The sequence below is a fragment of the Penaeus chinensis genome, chromosome 34 (genome assembly GCF_019202785.1).
Source record: "Penaeus chinensis breed Huanghai No. 1 chromosome 34, ASM1920278v2, whole genome shotgun sequence".
NCBI lineage: Eukaryota > Metazoa > Arthropoda > Malacostraca > Decapoda > Penaeidae > Penaeus > Penaeus chinensis.
In genome coordinates, this window is record NC_061852.1 from 21,526,553 (window position 1) to 21,539,052 (window position 12,500).

At 37.6% G+C, this 12,500-nt stretch overlaps 1 protein-coding gene across 3 annotated transcripts in view; it reads right to left on the reverse strand.

Moving 5' to 3' along the window:
* LOC125043752 (cyclin-K-like) overlaps positions 1-12,500 on the reverse strand; it is a 15,674-nt gene that overhangs the window by 1,417 nt on the left and 1,757 nt on the right. The window contains exons 2-7 of one of the 3 annotated variants that reach the window (XM_047640015.1): positions 12,203-12,402; positions 11,849-12,067; positions 10,890-11,027; positions 10,336-10,435; positions 9,052-9,109; positions 6,409-6,581 (exon numbers count right to left, since the gene is read on the reverse strand). In XM_047640015.1, the coding sequence (XP_047495971.1) occupies positions 6,409-6,581; positions 9,052-9,109; positions 10,336-10,435; positions 10,890-11,027; positions 11,849-12,001 (622 nt within the window). In that variant the 5' untranslated portion in view covers positions 12,002-12,067; positions 12,203-12,402. Of the gene's footprint in view, positions 1-6,408; positions 6,582-9,051; positions 9,110-10,335; positions 10,436-10,889; positions 11,028-11,848; positions 12,093-12,202; positions 12,403-12,500 lie in introns of all 3 variants that reach the window. The other 2 variants (XM_047640014.1, XM_047640017.1) reach the window with 2 other exon arrangements.

Genomic DNA, 12,500 nt, shown 5'->3' on the forward strand with positions numbered 1-12,500 from the left:
AAGGGTGTGCAATACAGAAAAAAATTATCTTGATGCCATAAACAGATGGCATATACAATTAAACACCTTTAACCCAATGCCGCCGGGGAAAATAAATAAAAAAATGGGGAAAATGCTGTGCTCCTTTTTTATATTTCTTGTGAAATGTCTCTGCACATAGATGGATCTACTAGTGCTTAGCCTTACCTGATTTCACCTTTCCTTGAATTGGCAGGAAAAATGCACTATGAATATCAATGGTGTTATTTTTATTATAAACATTATAATTACTATAATGTTATAAACATTAGTAACAGCAAAATAAGATAACTTAAAATATTTTCATAATCAAAGAAAAGGGTAAACAGGCGAGATAGGTAGTACTCGTAATTGGCTCATTGGTGACTTAGTACAAGTATAGCCATCTATCTGTAGAAACAATTAAACAAGTAAATTCACAGCGGGCATGGCATGTATGTACACATCATGCCCGTCAGCAGTGGGTTAACTCAATGTTGCTGGGAAAATGTTGTGGCCATTTTATAAATTTTTGTGAAGTGTGTCTGCAAGAGCTTAGCCACAAAGGAGTCAATAAGTAGTCCTTGTGACCTTACCTGATTTCACCTTTCCTTGAATTGGCAGGAAAACCTTTTTACTGATACTATGAATATCATTGGTGTTATTTTTGTTACAGACAGTATAACTACTATAATGTTATTGACATTAGTAACAGCAATATAAGATAACATAAAATATTTTTGAAAATCAAGGAAAAAACAAAACAGGCAAGACAGGTAGCACTCGTAATTGGCTCATTGGTGACTTAGTTTAAGTGTAGCCATATATGTGTAAAAACAATTATAAAGTAAACTCATAATGGGCATGGCATGTACGTACATATCATGCCTGTTGACTTTGGGTTAAAATAAAAAACAGTAATTTAAGAAGCACTGCCAAGAATGTAAATCAATATTTCACCCTAGTAGAAAACAGCATTATTAGCACTCATTTAGGAGCACCAAAAGAACTATCACATTACCATCCCTGTGATGAAGAGGGAACAGGGAGTTGGGCTACCAATCGCAACCTTCTGCTTTCTAAAGCTACAGTCAGGACAGTGGTAGATAGGTTGCATCTACCACTTGAAATGGTTTCTTTAGGGAGTGTTTGTAGTGGGTGTGAGTTTCCTAAGTATGGATGGGTGCTGAAGGTGAAGTAGAGGTCTACAGGGCAGATGAAAAGGCTCCACAGTTAGCTAAGGACTGGGTAGTCCTGAGTTGCTGCTTCTTGTTGTGGTCTGCTGGAGGATTGTGGAGTGCTGATCTTGGTTCCGGATTCTGCGGCTTAAGTACATGTGGGCTGTGCAAGTGAATAGGGAATGAGGGGAGCTTGCAGTCCAATCAGAAAGCCATGAAGTGTCCATGTCAACCAGTCAGGTCTCTGCAGTAAGTCGAGAGAAGCACCTGCTGGTGAGAATGCAAGGATGAGGCTGTGGACCTCATGTGACCAAACCTCGGAAGGATGTGGAGCTTCAGGTAGTGGGGTCGTGCTGCTACAGGTACTCCCCCTCCAGAGAGTGAGCTAAGCGAGCAAGCAATATGCCATGACATGTCTTTCCAGGGTAGATGGGTATGTATCTACCACTTGAACTGGTCTATAGCTCTTTAGAGAGTATTTGTAGTGGGTGTGAGCTCCCACTGGTATGGCTGGGTGCTGAAGGTGAAGTAGAGATCTTTGGGGTAGCCGAAGGGGAACTGGGCAGTCCCGAGTTGCTGCTGCTTGTCATGGTCTGCTGGAGGATCATGGAGTTCTGCTCCCGGTTCAGGACTCTGCAGCTTAAGTACATGTGGATTGTGTAAATGAATAGGGAATGAGGGGAGCATAGAGTCCATTCAAGGAGCCATGAGGTGTCTGTGTCAACCAGAAAAACGTATTTTTTACTAGTGCTATGAATATCAATTATGTTATTTTTATTATAAACATTATAATTACTGTAATGTTATAAACATTACTAACAAAATAAGATGACGTAAAATATTCTCGTAAATCAAAGAAAAGGGTAAACGGGCGAGAAAGGCAGTACTCGTTATTGGCTCATTGGTGACTTAGTACAAGTGTAGCCATCTATGTGGAAAAATAATCAAACAAGTAAACTCACAGAGGGAAAATGAAAGAAGAGAGAGAGAGAGAGAGAGAGAGAGAGAGAGAGAGAGAGAGAGAGAGAGAGAGAGAGAGAGAGAGAGAGAGAGAGAGAGAGAGAGAAAGAGAGAAAGAGAGAAAGAGAGAAAGAGAGAAAGAGAGAAAGAGAGAAAGAGAGAAAGAGAGAAAGAAAGAAAGAGAGAAAGAAAGATAAAAAGAAAGAAAGAAAGATAGATAGAGAGAGAGAAAGAAAGACAGAAGGAGAGAGAGAATGAGAGAAAGAAAGAAAGAAAGAAAGAAAGAAAGAAAGAAAGAAAGAAAGAAAGAAAGAAAGAAAGAAAGAAAGAAAGAAAGAAAGAAAGAAAGAAAAAGAAAGAAAGATAAAAAGAAAGAAAGGGCAAAAGAGTAAAACATGGAACTATAAAGGCAAAATCAGAAAGGGAAAACAATGAGACATAAAGGAAATGCAGACATCAAAGGTGAAAGCGATCTTGGAAAAAAGAGAAGCAAATGACATGAAAAGAATAAATAATTAGAGTAACCAGTCTACAGACTCAATCAATGAAAATTACGAGTGCTCTGCCAGAGAAGGGAAATCCTGAGAGAAGCCTTGAAAGCAAGGCCGATCAGTATGAAACTAGAAAATCAAAAACATACAAGGCAATTGTTACACAAAATCTAAATGAAGCTAAATGAAGCTGAAAACCTTCATCCTACTAATAATCCACCATTTTATCCAAACATAACAAAAATAACAGACTTAGAGAAAACTGTAAATTATTCTCCCTTGCAGATACAAATTTCAAATAAAGAGATCAATAATCAAGAAATCAACACTAGTTCCAGAAACTATAGGGACCTGTTCAATTTCTAAGAAGTCGAGACACACCACTCTCCATTGCGGGCATGGCAAGTCACCCCGCTCTTCCTGTGGTGCCTCAGCCACGCCTGTCTTTTGTACTCCAGCTACCATACTCCCACAGTACTAAAGTATAGATTCTGTGACAACTTTACCCTCAACACCCAAGAATTACACCAGTAAATTTTAAGTGAGGACACATCCTCCCCACTATATTAGACAAATGATATGAAAGGATAGAAATGTTAGATCTACAGGCGTAGCTTTTTCTATCAAAAACTGACAAAACAATTAAATAAAACAGGAAGTCCTAAGTGTACCAAACTGGACAAATACAAGAGAATATATATGATATATTTAAAATTAATATATCTATATATCTCTGAAGGTAAACACTTTGTTGTTATATACAGACTGACTGGCTTACCAGTGGCTTTTTCACTAAAGCTTTTATAAGTACTGTTTCTAATGATTTGAAGACCAATGAGGATCTGACACAAAAAGAATTATAATATCAAGTGACTAATCTTCACTTCTTTGACAGGATGTCAAACAAGATCAAGAGTGAATGCCTTTAAAGATAAGAAACAACAAGTGAAAATACTTCTAGATTTAAAAGAGGGTTTTTCCCGTAACCACAAAATAAAGTGCTCCGAGGCAGTGATTCGGCTTGATGTACCGAACTCACTCGCTCAAAGTCGACACGTTGCCGTGGTTCGCCAGAGATAGAGTTTTTTTTTTAGTTTTCTACACCAGTCACCAATGGGTTAAAGCAGCACATTTTTCTTCATTTAAATTCATAGCAAAGCTTGAAGCTTCATATTTCCTCTACTATAGTTTGTTCACTTAAGTCTGATAGCTGGGTAAACACAGAGCTTGGCTGTAATTGGTGGATGCAAGCCGATCAGAGTTGCCCAACTGGGAGTTAATCTGATTATTAGACAGAAATGAATGACCAGGTTGATGGGAACTTAGTCATGAGAATTTCAGCTGAAGGCCAGGGTGACGGGCACAAAGCTCTTGGAGGGTGATTATACTCAATGGGCATTTACGAAGGGGCTTTTGCATTATTTCTATTGATAAATGAGTGTGGAACGTAACATCGTGAGCCATGACTGGAAGAGTGTCAGCTCCATTGAAAACACTATTTCCATGCTCAGGATCCTATTCCTGACAAGCCACTGACAAGTGGCAAAGTGTATATTACAGAAAACTGAGTGTTATGAAAAAATTAAAACTATGACACAAATGACAAAGTGTTACTTATTGCTATTATTATTGCACCAAGTTCTGGACTACCTAGAGAGATGATATGGAGTCTGTATAAGTCTATTACCATATGGATAAAGCAAATTAAATGACAAATACAGACATTAGAAAAAACAAATTGGTTATGCAGAAAATGAGAAAATAGTAATGCAAGTTACCACACACGAGTGTTCATTTGCACCCGGCCTACATGCCATACACCCATCAGAATGGCCGCTCAATTAAACCTAATGCCCATATTTTGGGCCATGTGATGGCAGTGAAGCACCTGGTTCCAATCAATATTTTCACACAACTGTACTCAATCTCATAACTCATAGATTAATGTGAATATATAAATGCTAATGTTATAGATGAAAGTTTAAATCAACAAAACATTTAATACATATTTATGGGCAACAGGTTTGAAAACACTTTTAGATGTGCATGCCTTCATTTCTGCTGTAATTACTACTGTTACCATTATCATCATCACTATAAGTAATAGTAGTTTTTGTTTTAGCCATTCATTTGATATTGTATATTTGAAAATAGAGTGACGAATAGAAACCAAATAGATCTGAAAATAATAACCCTATGAGCCAAATAGGCATGTCAAAAAAGGACAAAAAAGTTCCGCTACATGTAGTGGACTCCCACCTCCAGTATCTGGACATTGACAAAGATCACCAGAGTTTATAACGCTCAGAGGTTTCCGATACCCGTCAGTGTTGGATCAACAAATATTTACAGAAAGAATTGAGATCATAGCAACCTTGTTGACTGCAAACACCTGCACTTCCATATTAACTTGGAACATTGCTCCTCATTTTATAATCCTTTATAAAAGAGAACAAGATAACAATAACCCTGATTGCTTTCATAAAAGAACACTAAGTTTTGGAGCAAAAAGCACTGAAACAAAAGAAAAAATTAAAGAATTCCCTGTGCTCATGTAATCTGGAACAGTGCTCTATGGACTGAAGGATTTACCATTTAACCCCTTGGTGACGGGTGTAGAAAACTAAAAAAAAACTCTACGCTCTGGCTAACCACGGCTAACTTTGAGCGCGGGAGTTCGGTACATCAAGCCGAAACACCGCCCCGGAGAGCTTTGGCGCGCCGCTGAGGCGTACAGCCGCACACCACATTTTGAGCGGTTTGTTTTCACGTCTATAGAGGTGACCCATCGGGAAGGGGTTAAGGGAAAAGCTAGTTTCTGAGTGGAACACTATCTTCTACAGTATATGCTAAACTTCAATCAATTAACCATATGCCGACGGGTATGACATAGATGGCTACACTTGTACCAATTATCGATGAGCCAATTACGAGTACTGCCTGTCTCGCCTGTTTACCCTTTTCTTTAATTTACGAAAATATTTTACATTATCTTATTTTGCTGTTACTAATGTTTATAACATTACAGCAATTATAATGAAAATAACACCATCGATATTCATAGCACTAGTAAAAAATACATTTCTCCTGCCAAATCAAATCAGGTAAGGTCACAAGGTCTACTAATTGACTCCTTTGTGGCTAAGCACTAGCAGAGCCATCTATGTGCAGAGGCATTTCACAAAAAATATAGAAAATGAGCACAGCATTTTCCCCATTTTTTATTCATTTTCCCCATTTTTTATTCATTTTCCCCATTTTTTATTCATTTTCCCCATTTTTTATTCATTTTCCCCGGTGGCACTGGTTAAATAATTTCAATTGTGGTATGCCAACTTCCCTAGCTATTCCTTTCTAATTCCAAATGAAAGGCACATTTTGGAAGAGTACAATATCATATTTTTTGCGGAAAAAAGGCATAAACAAGACAATTTCTTCCACAAAACAAACTAATTCCTAAAAAATAATGTGCCCAAGATCTAGCCCCTTTTAACCCAATGCTGGCGGGTGAAGAAAATAAATAAAAATTCTACACTGGAGAATAATGGCAACGAGCCAACTTTGTGCAAGGGAGTTCACTACATCGAGCTGAACATCCCGCTCAAAGCCCTCTGGCGCGTCGTCACGGTGTACAGGCCAAGTGGTTTGTTATGACGCCACTAGGCGTGGCACAGCAGTATCTAGTTAAAAGGCCCTTCAAGAGAAATATCAACACAAAATAATAAAAATAAATAAATACACCACAACAACAACAACAACAACAACCCTCATCTTGTAATTACCTTCCAGCAGCTCCATGGAGATCCCCTCAACATACATGTCCCACCAGCGCTGGTGTTTGGGGGTGCGGCCTACCCAGTCCGTGACATCAAACTTGCTCAGCTTCCCCGCCAAGTACATGAGAGCAATTGCTATAATTTCTGGTTCCCACTGAAGGCATAGGGTGGTACACAGGCTGAAAAACAGGTTTAAGAATAGTTAATGTTAATGATAATACTGATCATAACTGATGACGATGACAATGACGATAATGATAACAATAATGATAATAGCCAAAATAACAATTACTCTCCAAAGGCAAATTATATATATAAAAAAAGAAAATCCACAATGATGACGATGATGATGATAATGATAACAATAGTAATAATAACAAGCAAAATGACAGTGATTTTGAAAGGCAAACTGTAATTCTTTTTTTTCTAAATCCCCAAAAATTTATTAGATTTTTCATAGAATTCTGCCAAAGGAAAACAGATTCAACAGCCAAGTGCAAAAAATTCCAAAACACACACTGTTACAGGATTTCTTTACATTTCCTGTTGGTTACCCTGAAATGAATACCTTTGGGAGAACATTGAGAAAATTCATAATACATTAAGTGAAGTTTTCCTCCTGGATCCGTACAGACCGAGAGGCATAAAAGCTGGACTCAAAAGAGTTCACAAACTCTGACAAATATAGTGGACAAGTGTGAAACCTCCTGAAAAAAAGCAGACCAGATCATTCACAACAGTTTTCACTAATGAAAAAATACCACTGCCAAACAAATTAGGCAAGTAATCATACATAAACCAAACCATAAATTCAAGAGGGCAGCGTGGCAAGATAACCAACAGCTGCAGAACTGGCCAAAAGTATACTAAGAGCTGACATCACCTGTTGGACAGGAAAGGTGTTTACAGATGAACTCTATCCTGGCATGTTCGTAAACCTTAAACAGCACGGCATAAAATGGCAAGTCAATGCCCATAAACTACACAAGAAAGCAGAAATTGGGGGCAATCTTCACAGACCTGTCAGCAGCCTCTCACAGTTTGATTTGACAAAATTATGCTAAAGCTCCCTAGAACAATAAAATCCCTACTAGGATCCACAAATGGAAGTGTTTGAAGTGAAGATGTCAGCAATACGAGAAGATCATAAAATGTATCCTCCAAAGGATCAGTACTGACCCTAACACTTTCAGCATTTACTTCAGTGACATTACTCAAACTGTTACTGACGGGTCACGTGCACAAGCGTCTTAACATACCGTTTGGTATGTTAAGACGCACCCAGTGCCTGGACATTACCAGAAATCACCAGAGTTTATGACACTAAGAGATTTCTGATACCTGTTGGCATAGGGTTAAACGACCTCTCTGAAGGTTGGCTATTAGATGTCAAGTAAATAGTACTTTAGTCAAAGTAAGTTTACAATCTGGAGGGGATACTCCACAACTACTTTTAAGATAAAATCTTGTACTACCTAACTCTAAACACTGAAGAAGTAATCAACCAACTCATCCCAATAGAACCCAACCCAAAGCATCTCAGAATGACATGGAGTCCACTCTAACTTACAGGAAATATATTAAAAATACTGCACAAAAATGCAAAAAAATGTTATAAGCAACTTAGGAGCATCTTAATCTGTGCTCAGAACCTTGGTCTTGGCCTTTGTTACACTGTGGCAGAGTATTATACTCCAATATGGTGCTTCAGTGTCCACACACAAAAAAAATTATGTCCAATTAACCCCTTGGTGACGGGTGAAGAAAACTAAAAAAAAAAAACTCTACACTCTGGCGAACCACAGCAACGCGCCAACTTTGATCGCGTGAGTTCGGTACATCAAGCTGAATCACTGCCTCGGAGCGCTTTGGTGCACCGCCGCGGCGTACAGCCGCACGCCATGTTTCGAACGGTTTGTTTTCACGCCTATAGGTGTGACCCGTCAGGAAGGGGTTAATCAGGACCATGATAGCAGCAGCCACAAATTCAATTACCATAATCACTTCCCCTTAACTCTGAAAACACAACACCACAAATGAAGTATGCATGATGGAGACCAACACAAGTACGAACAGGCCCCAGGCAATTCTCAACAAGAATCACAGAAAACCTTTTATAAATCTTATAGGGAAGACTTCAACACAGAGGCACCTTGGCAAAATGATTGGCAAAAGACTTTCAAAATCTGACTTTGAACCCAACAACACCATTACACAGTCCACAGCAGAACAAGAGTCAAGAAGCACCACCGGGCCAGTGAACATCTGGTTTCAAAACAATGAAACTATCAATAAAGCCAGAGAGACCTTGAAAACATGGGAAAATGATCTTGCTAGAGATAGCAGCCACCTGATACTGTTAGACCACTCAAGAGGACTACTTGGATTGAAAGGGGCTGCAATTAAGATGTTGAATCTATATGTTAAAGATATAAAGAAGTTACACAAAGGTTTTTAACATTTGTAAAAAAAAGAATGCATACATACATAAAACAGACAGTTTGAACTCATTATCTAAGTACCTTACTACACTGAATAGCCTATTAATTTATATTTTGTAATTGCATGTAGATTTAGGAGAGAAAAATTCAAGGAAAAAAAAAAAAAAAACAGCAATCAAATAGACAAAAGAAAAAAATGTAGTCATACCTGTCATTCACAAACGTCCATGCCATTTGTACCATGTTTGGTAGTCTCTTTTTGTCACCTGCAAGAAAATGCTTGATTACAATCCTCAACTCTATAAACCCAATGATAACGGACCTATGTTCTGTCCCCTATAGTTTTTTGTGAATTTTGTTACATATAGATGGCTCCACAAATGCTCACCCACCAAGGAATCTAATCAGTAGACCCTAGTAACTGCACCTGAATTCCCCATTATTTTGAACTTGCAGGAAAATGAAGTTTTAACAAAAAACAAGGAATAGGGTAAACAGGTGAGATAGGTAGGACTAATAACTGACTCCTTGCTGACTAAACACTTGTAGATTGTCTTCATCTATGTGTAAAGACAATTGATGAACTTATATTACAGTGGGCAAGGCATCTATTCTTGCCATCTGAGTTGATTGTGTTAAAGGAAAATATATCTTGAAATGTCCACAGCAAAAAGATATAAAAAGAGAGAGAAAGACTATTATTTACTTCATTTTCAAAGACAATTCTCATACCATGGTGTTTGATAAGCCAAAGAAAGAAGTTCCAATGAAACTTATCAACTGTTATAAAACTTACTAACCATCAATTAACACTTTTGTGCTGACAGATGATAGGGTGATGGATTAATGATGCATATTGCTTGATGACTGACTAGCTGGTAATGACAATTCCTTGAAATATAACAATATCATCTGGACAATTATCAGCAACATCTCAAGTGCACTTTTGTCTTGGGAAGAAAATGAAAGAAAAGAAAAGAAAAGAAAGGGAAAAAATGGAGTAGAGTGGTTCTTCCTTGCCTTCATACCCTCCTTAGCATCTTAAACCAGATGTTTATAAATCCCTCCTGAATGAAAAGGAAAACTGTGAAAAAAAATAATTAAAAAATCAGTCTGTAATATTTAACTACATATAAGCAGTTATTGGAAAAATCACAAATATTATTAGAGAAACTCCTACCTCATACCACTGTGTTCATGCCCCTCCCACATAGAAATCACTAACCGCCTGTGGTTATTGCCAAAAGTCCACGATCCTTCAGCCCTTCATTACACCCAAACCACATCATATCTTGAAATTTCAATGTCTACCAACAGCTAGCTTTGTCATTAACATTTATCAAGCCTAATTTCAAACACTAGAAAAACTGTCTTGTGATGGTGGAAAGTGGGAGGGAAAGCCATTAGAAACAAAGGAGAAGACCGTGTGGGGTTGTGGTGGGGGGGAGACGAGGAGGAAACAGAGCAAGATGACGAAGCAAAGAAATCTCACCTTTAAGGCACTTGGCATATTTGAGGAGGTAGGTATATGGATGTTCCACAATGAAGTCAAATTTGATTGTCTGCAGCAAAATTCTTTCAAGAGTCATTACCTGAAAAACAATTAGCATTATCAGATATACAACATTCATTGTTAGAAAAATAATGCTGTAATTAACAACTAAGATATTAGAAGAAAAACGAAAGATTAGAATCTAAGTAAATATAATTTCAAAAGAAAGAAACCATCACTATTTGTTTCATTATGAGACACATGGAAGATGGTAAACCAGTTATTCCACTTAAAATAACTGGTGAGAAATGCTAATTTCAAAATCAGGCTCCCAAATGAAATATAAATATTAGTACAACAAAACTGTATCAAAACACTTTATATAACTCTTTATTTATAGAGATTTTTTTTTTTTTTACTTCAAAATCTGGATTTACAGGTTTGGATCTAAAACATATAAATAAATAAATAAATAAATAAATAAATAATTAAATAAATATATATTACACCCCTGGAGCAAACACTTTTCTCAAATACAGAGTCACACTATTTACTTCTTCCCGAGGATCAGCTCCAAATTCAGCCCAAGTCGTATCATCAATAAGGCTCCTCGCAGTTTTCATGATATCACGGCACTTTTTTGGTGTTTCCTCCACCTTCCCAGCAAGGAAAAGGCAGCAACATGCGGTAACCTAGAAAAAAGTAATTATTTAAATATTTTAAGACTTAGAAATTGCTGAGCAGATGCATGCTCTGATAGTGGCATTTTGTAAAGGAATATTTGTTTTGAAACAACCAGTTTAATGTCAACAAAAATATAACTTAATTATTAGGCCTTTATGCAAGTAAAGGGAATTACAAGTCACAAATCCAGAAAATATTAATTTTGTTAAAATCAATTTTTTTCTTGTCTACGCATTCAGAGATGTTGGGCAAAGCATAATTCTCATCCTTTTAAAAAACAAATTTACTGCTATATTATCTGCAAGAGCTGCAGACTGGTGAGAGATTTTGCTTTTGCCCACATATTGAGGATTTTCTAAAATTTCTGCTAGACAGAGTTCAGTGTGACAAATATATAAAAGTGTGTAAAAGAGAATTAAATAATTCAAAATATAGATGTAGCTCATGCATTTTCAAGTATAATGATTTAACTGATACATCATTTATATCTCTTACAAAAGAACCTATTCTCTTTCCCTTGCACCTTTTCTACGTTAGTTTCTGATACTCTATACAGGCACTGAAGTACCATGATTTAGTGAACTGGCTTAGAATAGTACTATTTCTCCACTGCATGTATTATAAAGCTATGACCATATACATACATAATTTCACATAAAACCTTTGGAATATTTGCTGTCCTCAGGTACAAATTGGAAAAAATTAAAATTACACCTAACACCTACAGAACACAGCCTTTACATAGAAATACCCATGCATACACAAAAACAGAAACCAACAAAAATGAGCATGTCCTCACACCTAACCCCACACACAAACAAGGCCTTACATGTCTGGGGAAGGTCTGGAAGGTGTGGACCATATAGAAGCGGTGGAAGTAGACAACTCCCGTGGCCATGGTCTCGTAGCGAAGCCCCATCTTGTTCCCAACCTGCAAGATGAAACGCGCTCCTTCCCGACGGTACTGTGTCTCCTGATCCATGGTGAGGCCCGCTTGAATGCTTGGTGTGTGCCGCAGCTCCCGTTTCTCGTAGTACCAGCCGGACCTCTGGAGAGGAAGAGGGAGATTAATACTGTAGTGGTTGATTAACAAAAACTACAGTTTCTGCATGTATTGATCCATTTTTTTCATTTTATTCAAAATTTCAAAGAAGAGCAGCAGCAGCTAATGTATGACTCTCACCAGGAGGTTCACTCAGTGGTCCATCATGATGCACTAGATACACAAAACACAAATCTGGATGCCCTTGAAATCTAGTTGTGAATGCTAAGACTCCAGTATCACTATCAATGCACAATTTTTCCTCACAAAGTTTGAAATCTTTCACTATAGTTGTTTCAGAGAAATGTTAAACAGATCACTGGGCCATATGGCCACACCCTCTGGCAAGTACAAAATGTCAGGAAAAATTACATCATGTAGGTATATTAATCCAATGCTGCTGGGGATAGCATATACATATCTGCCATGCCCACTTTGA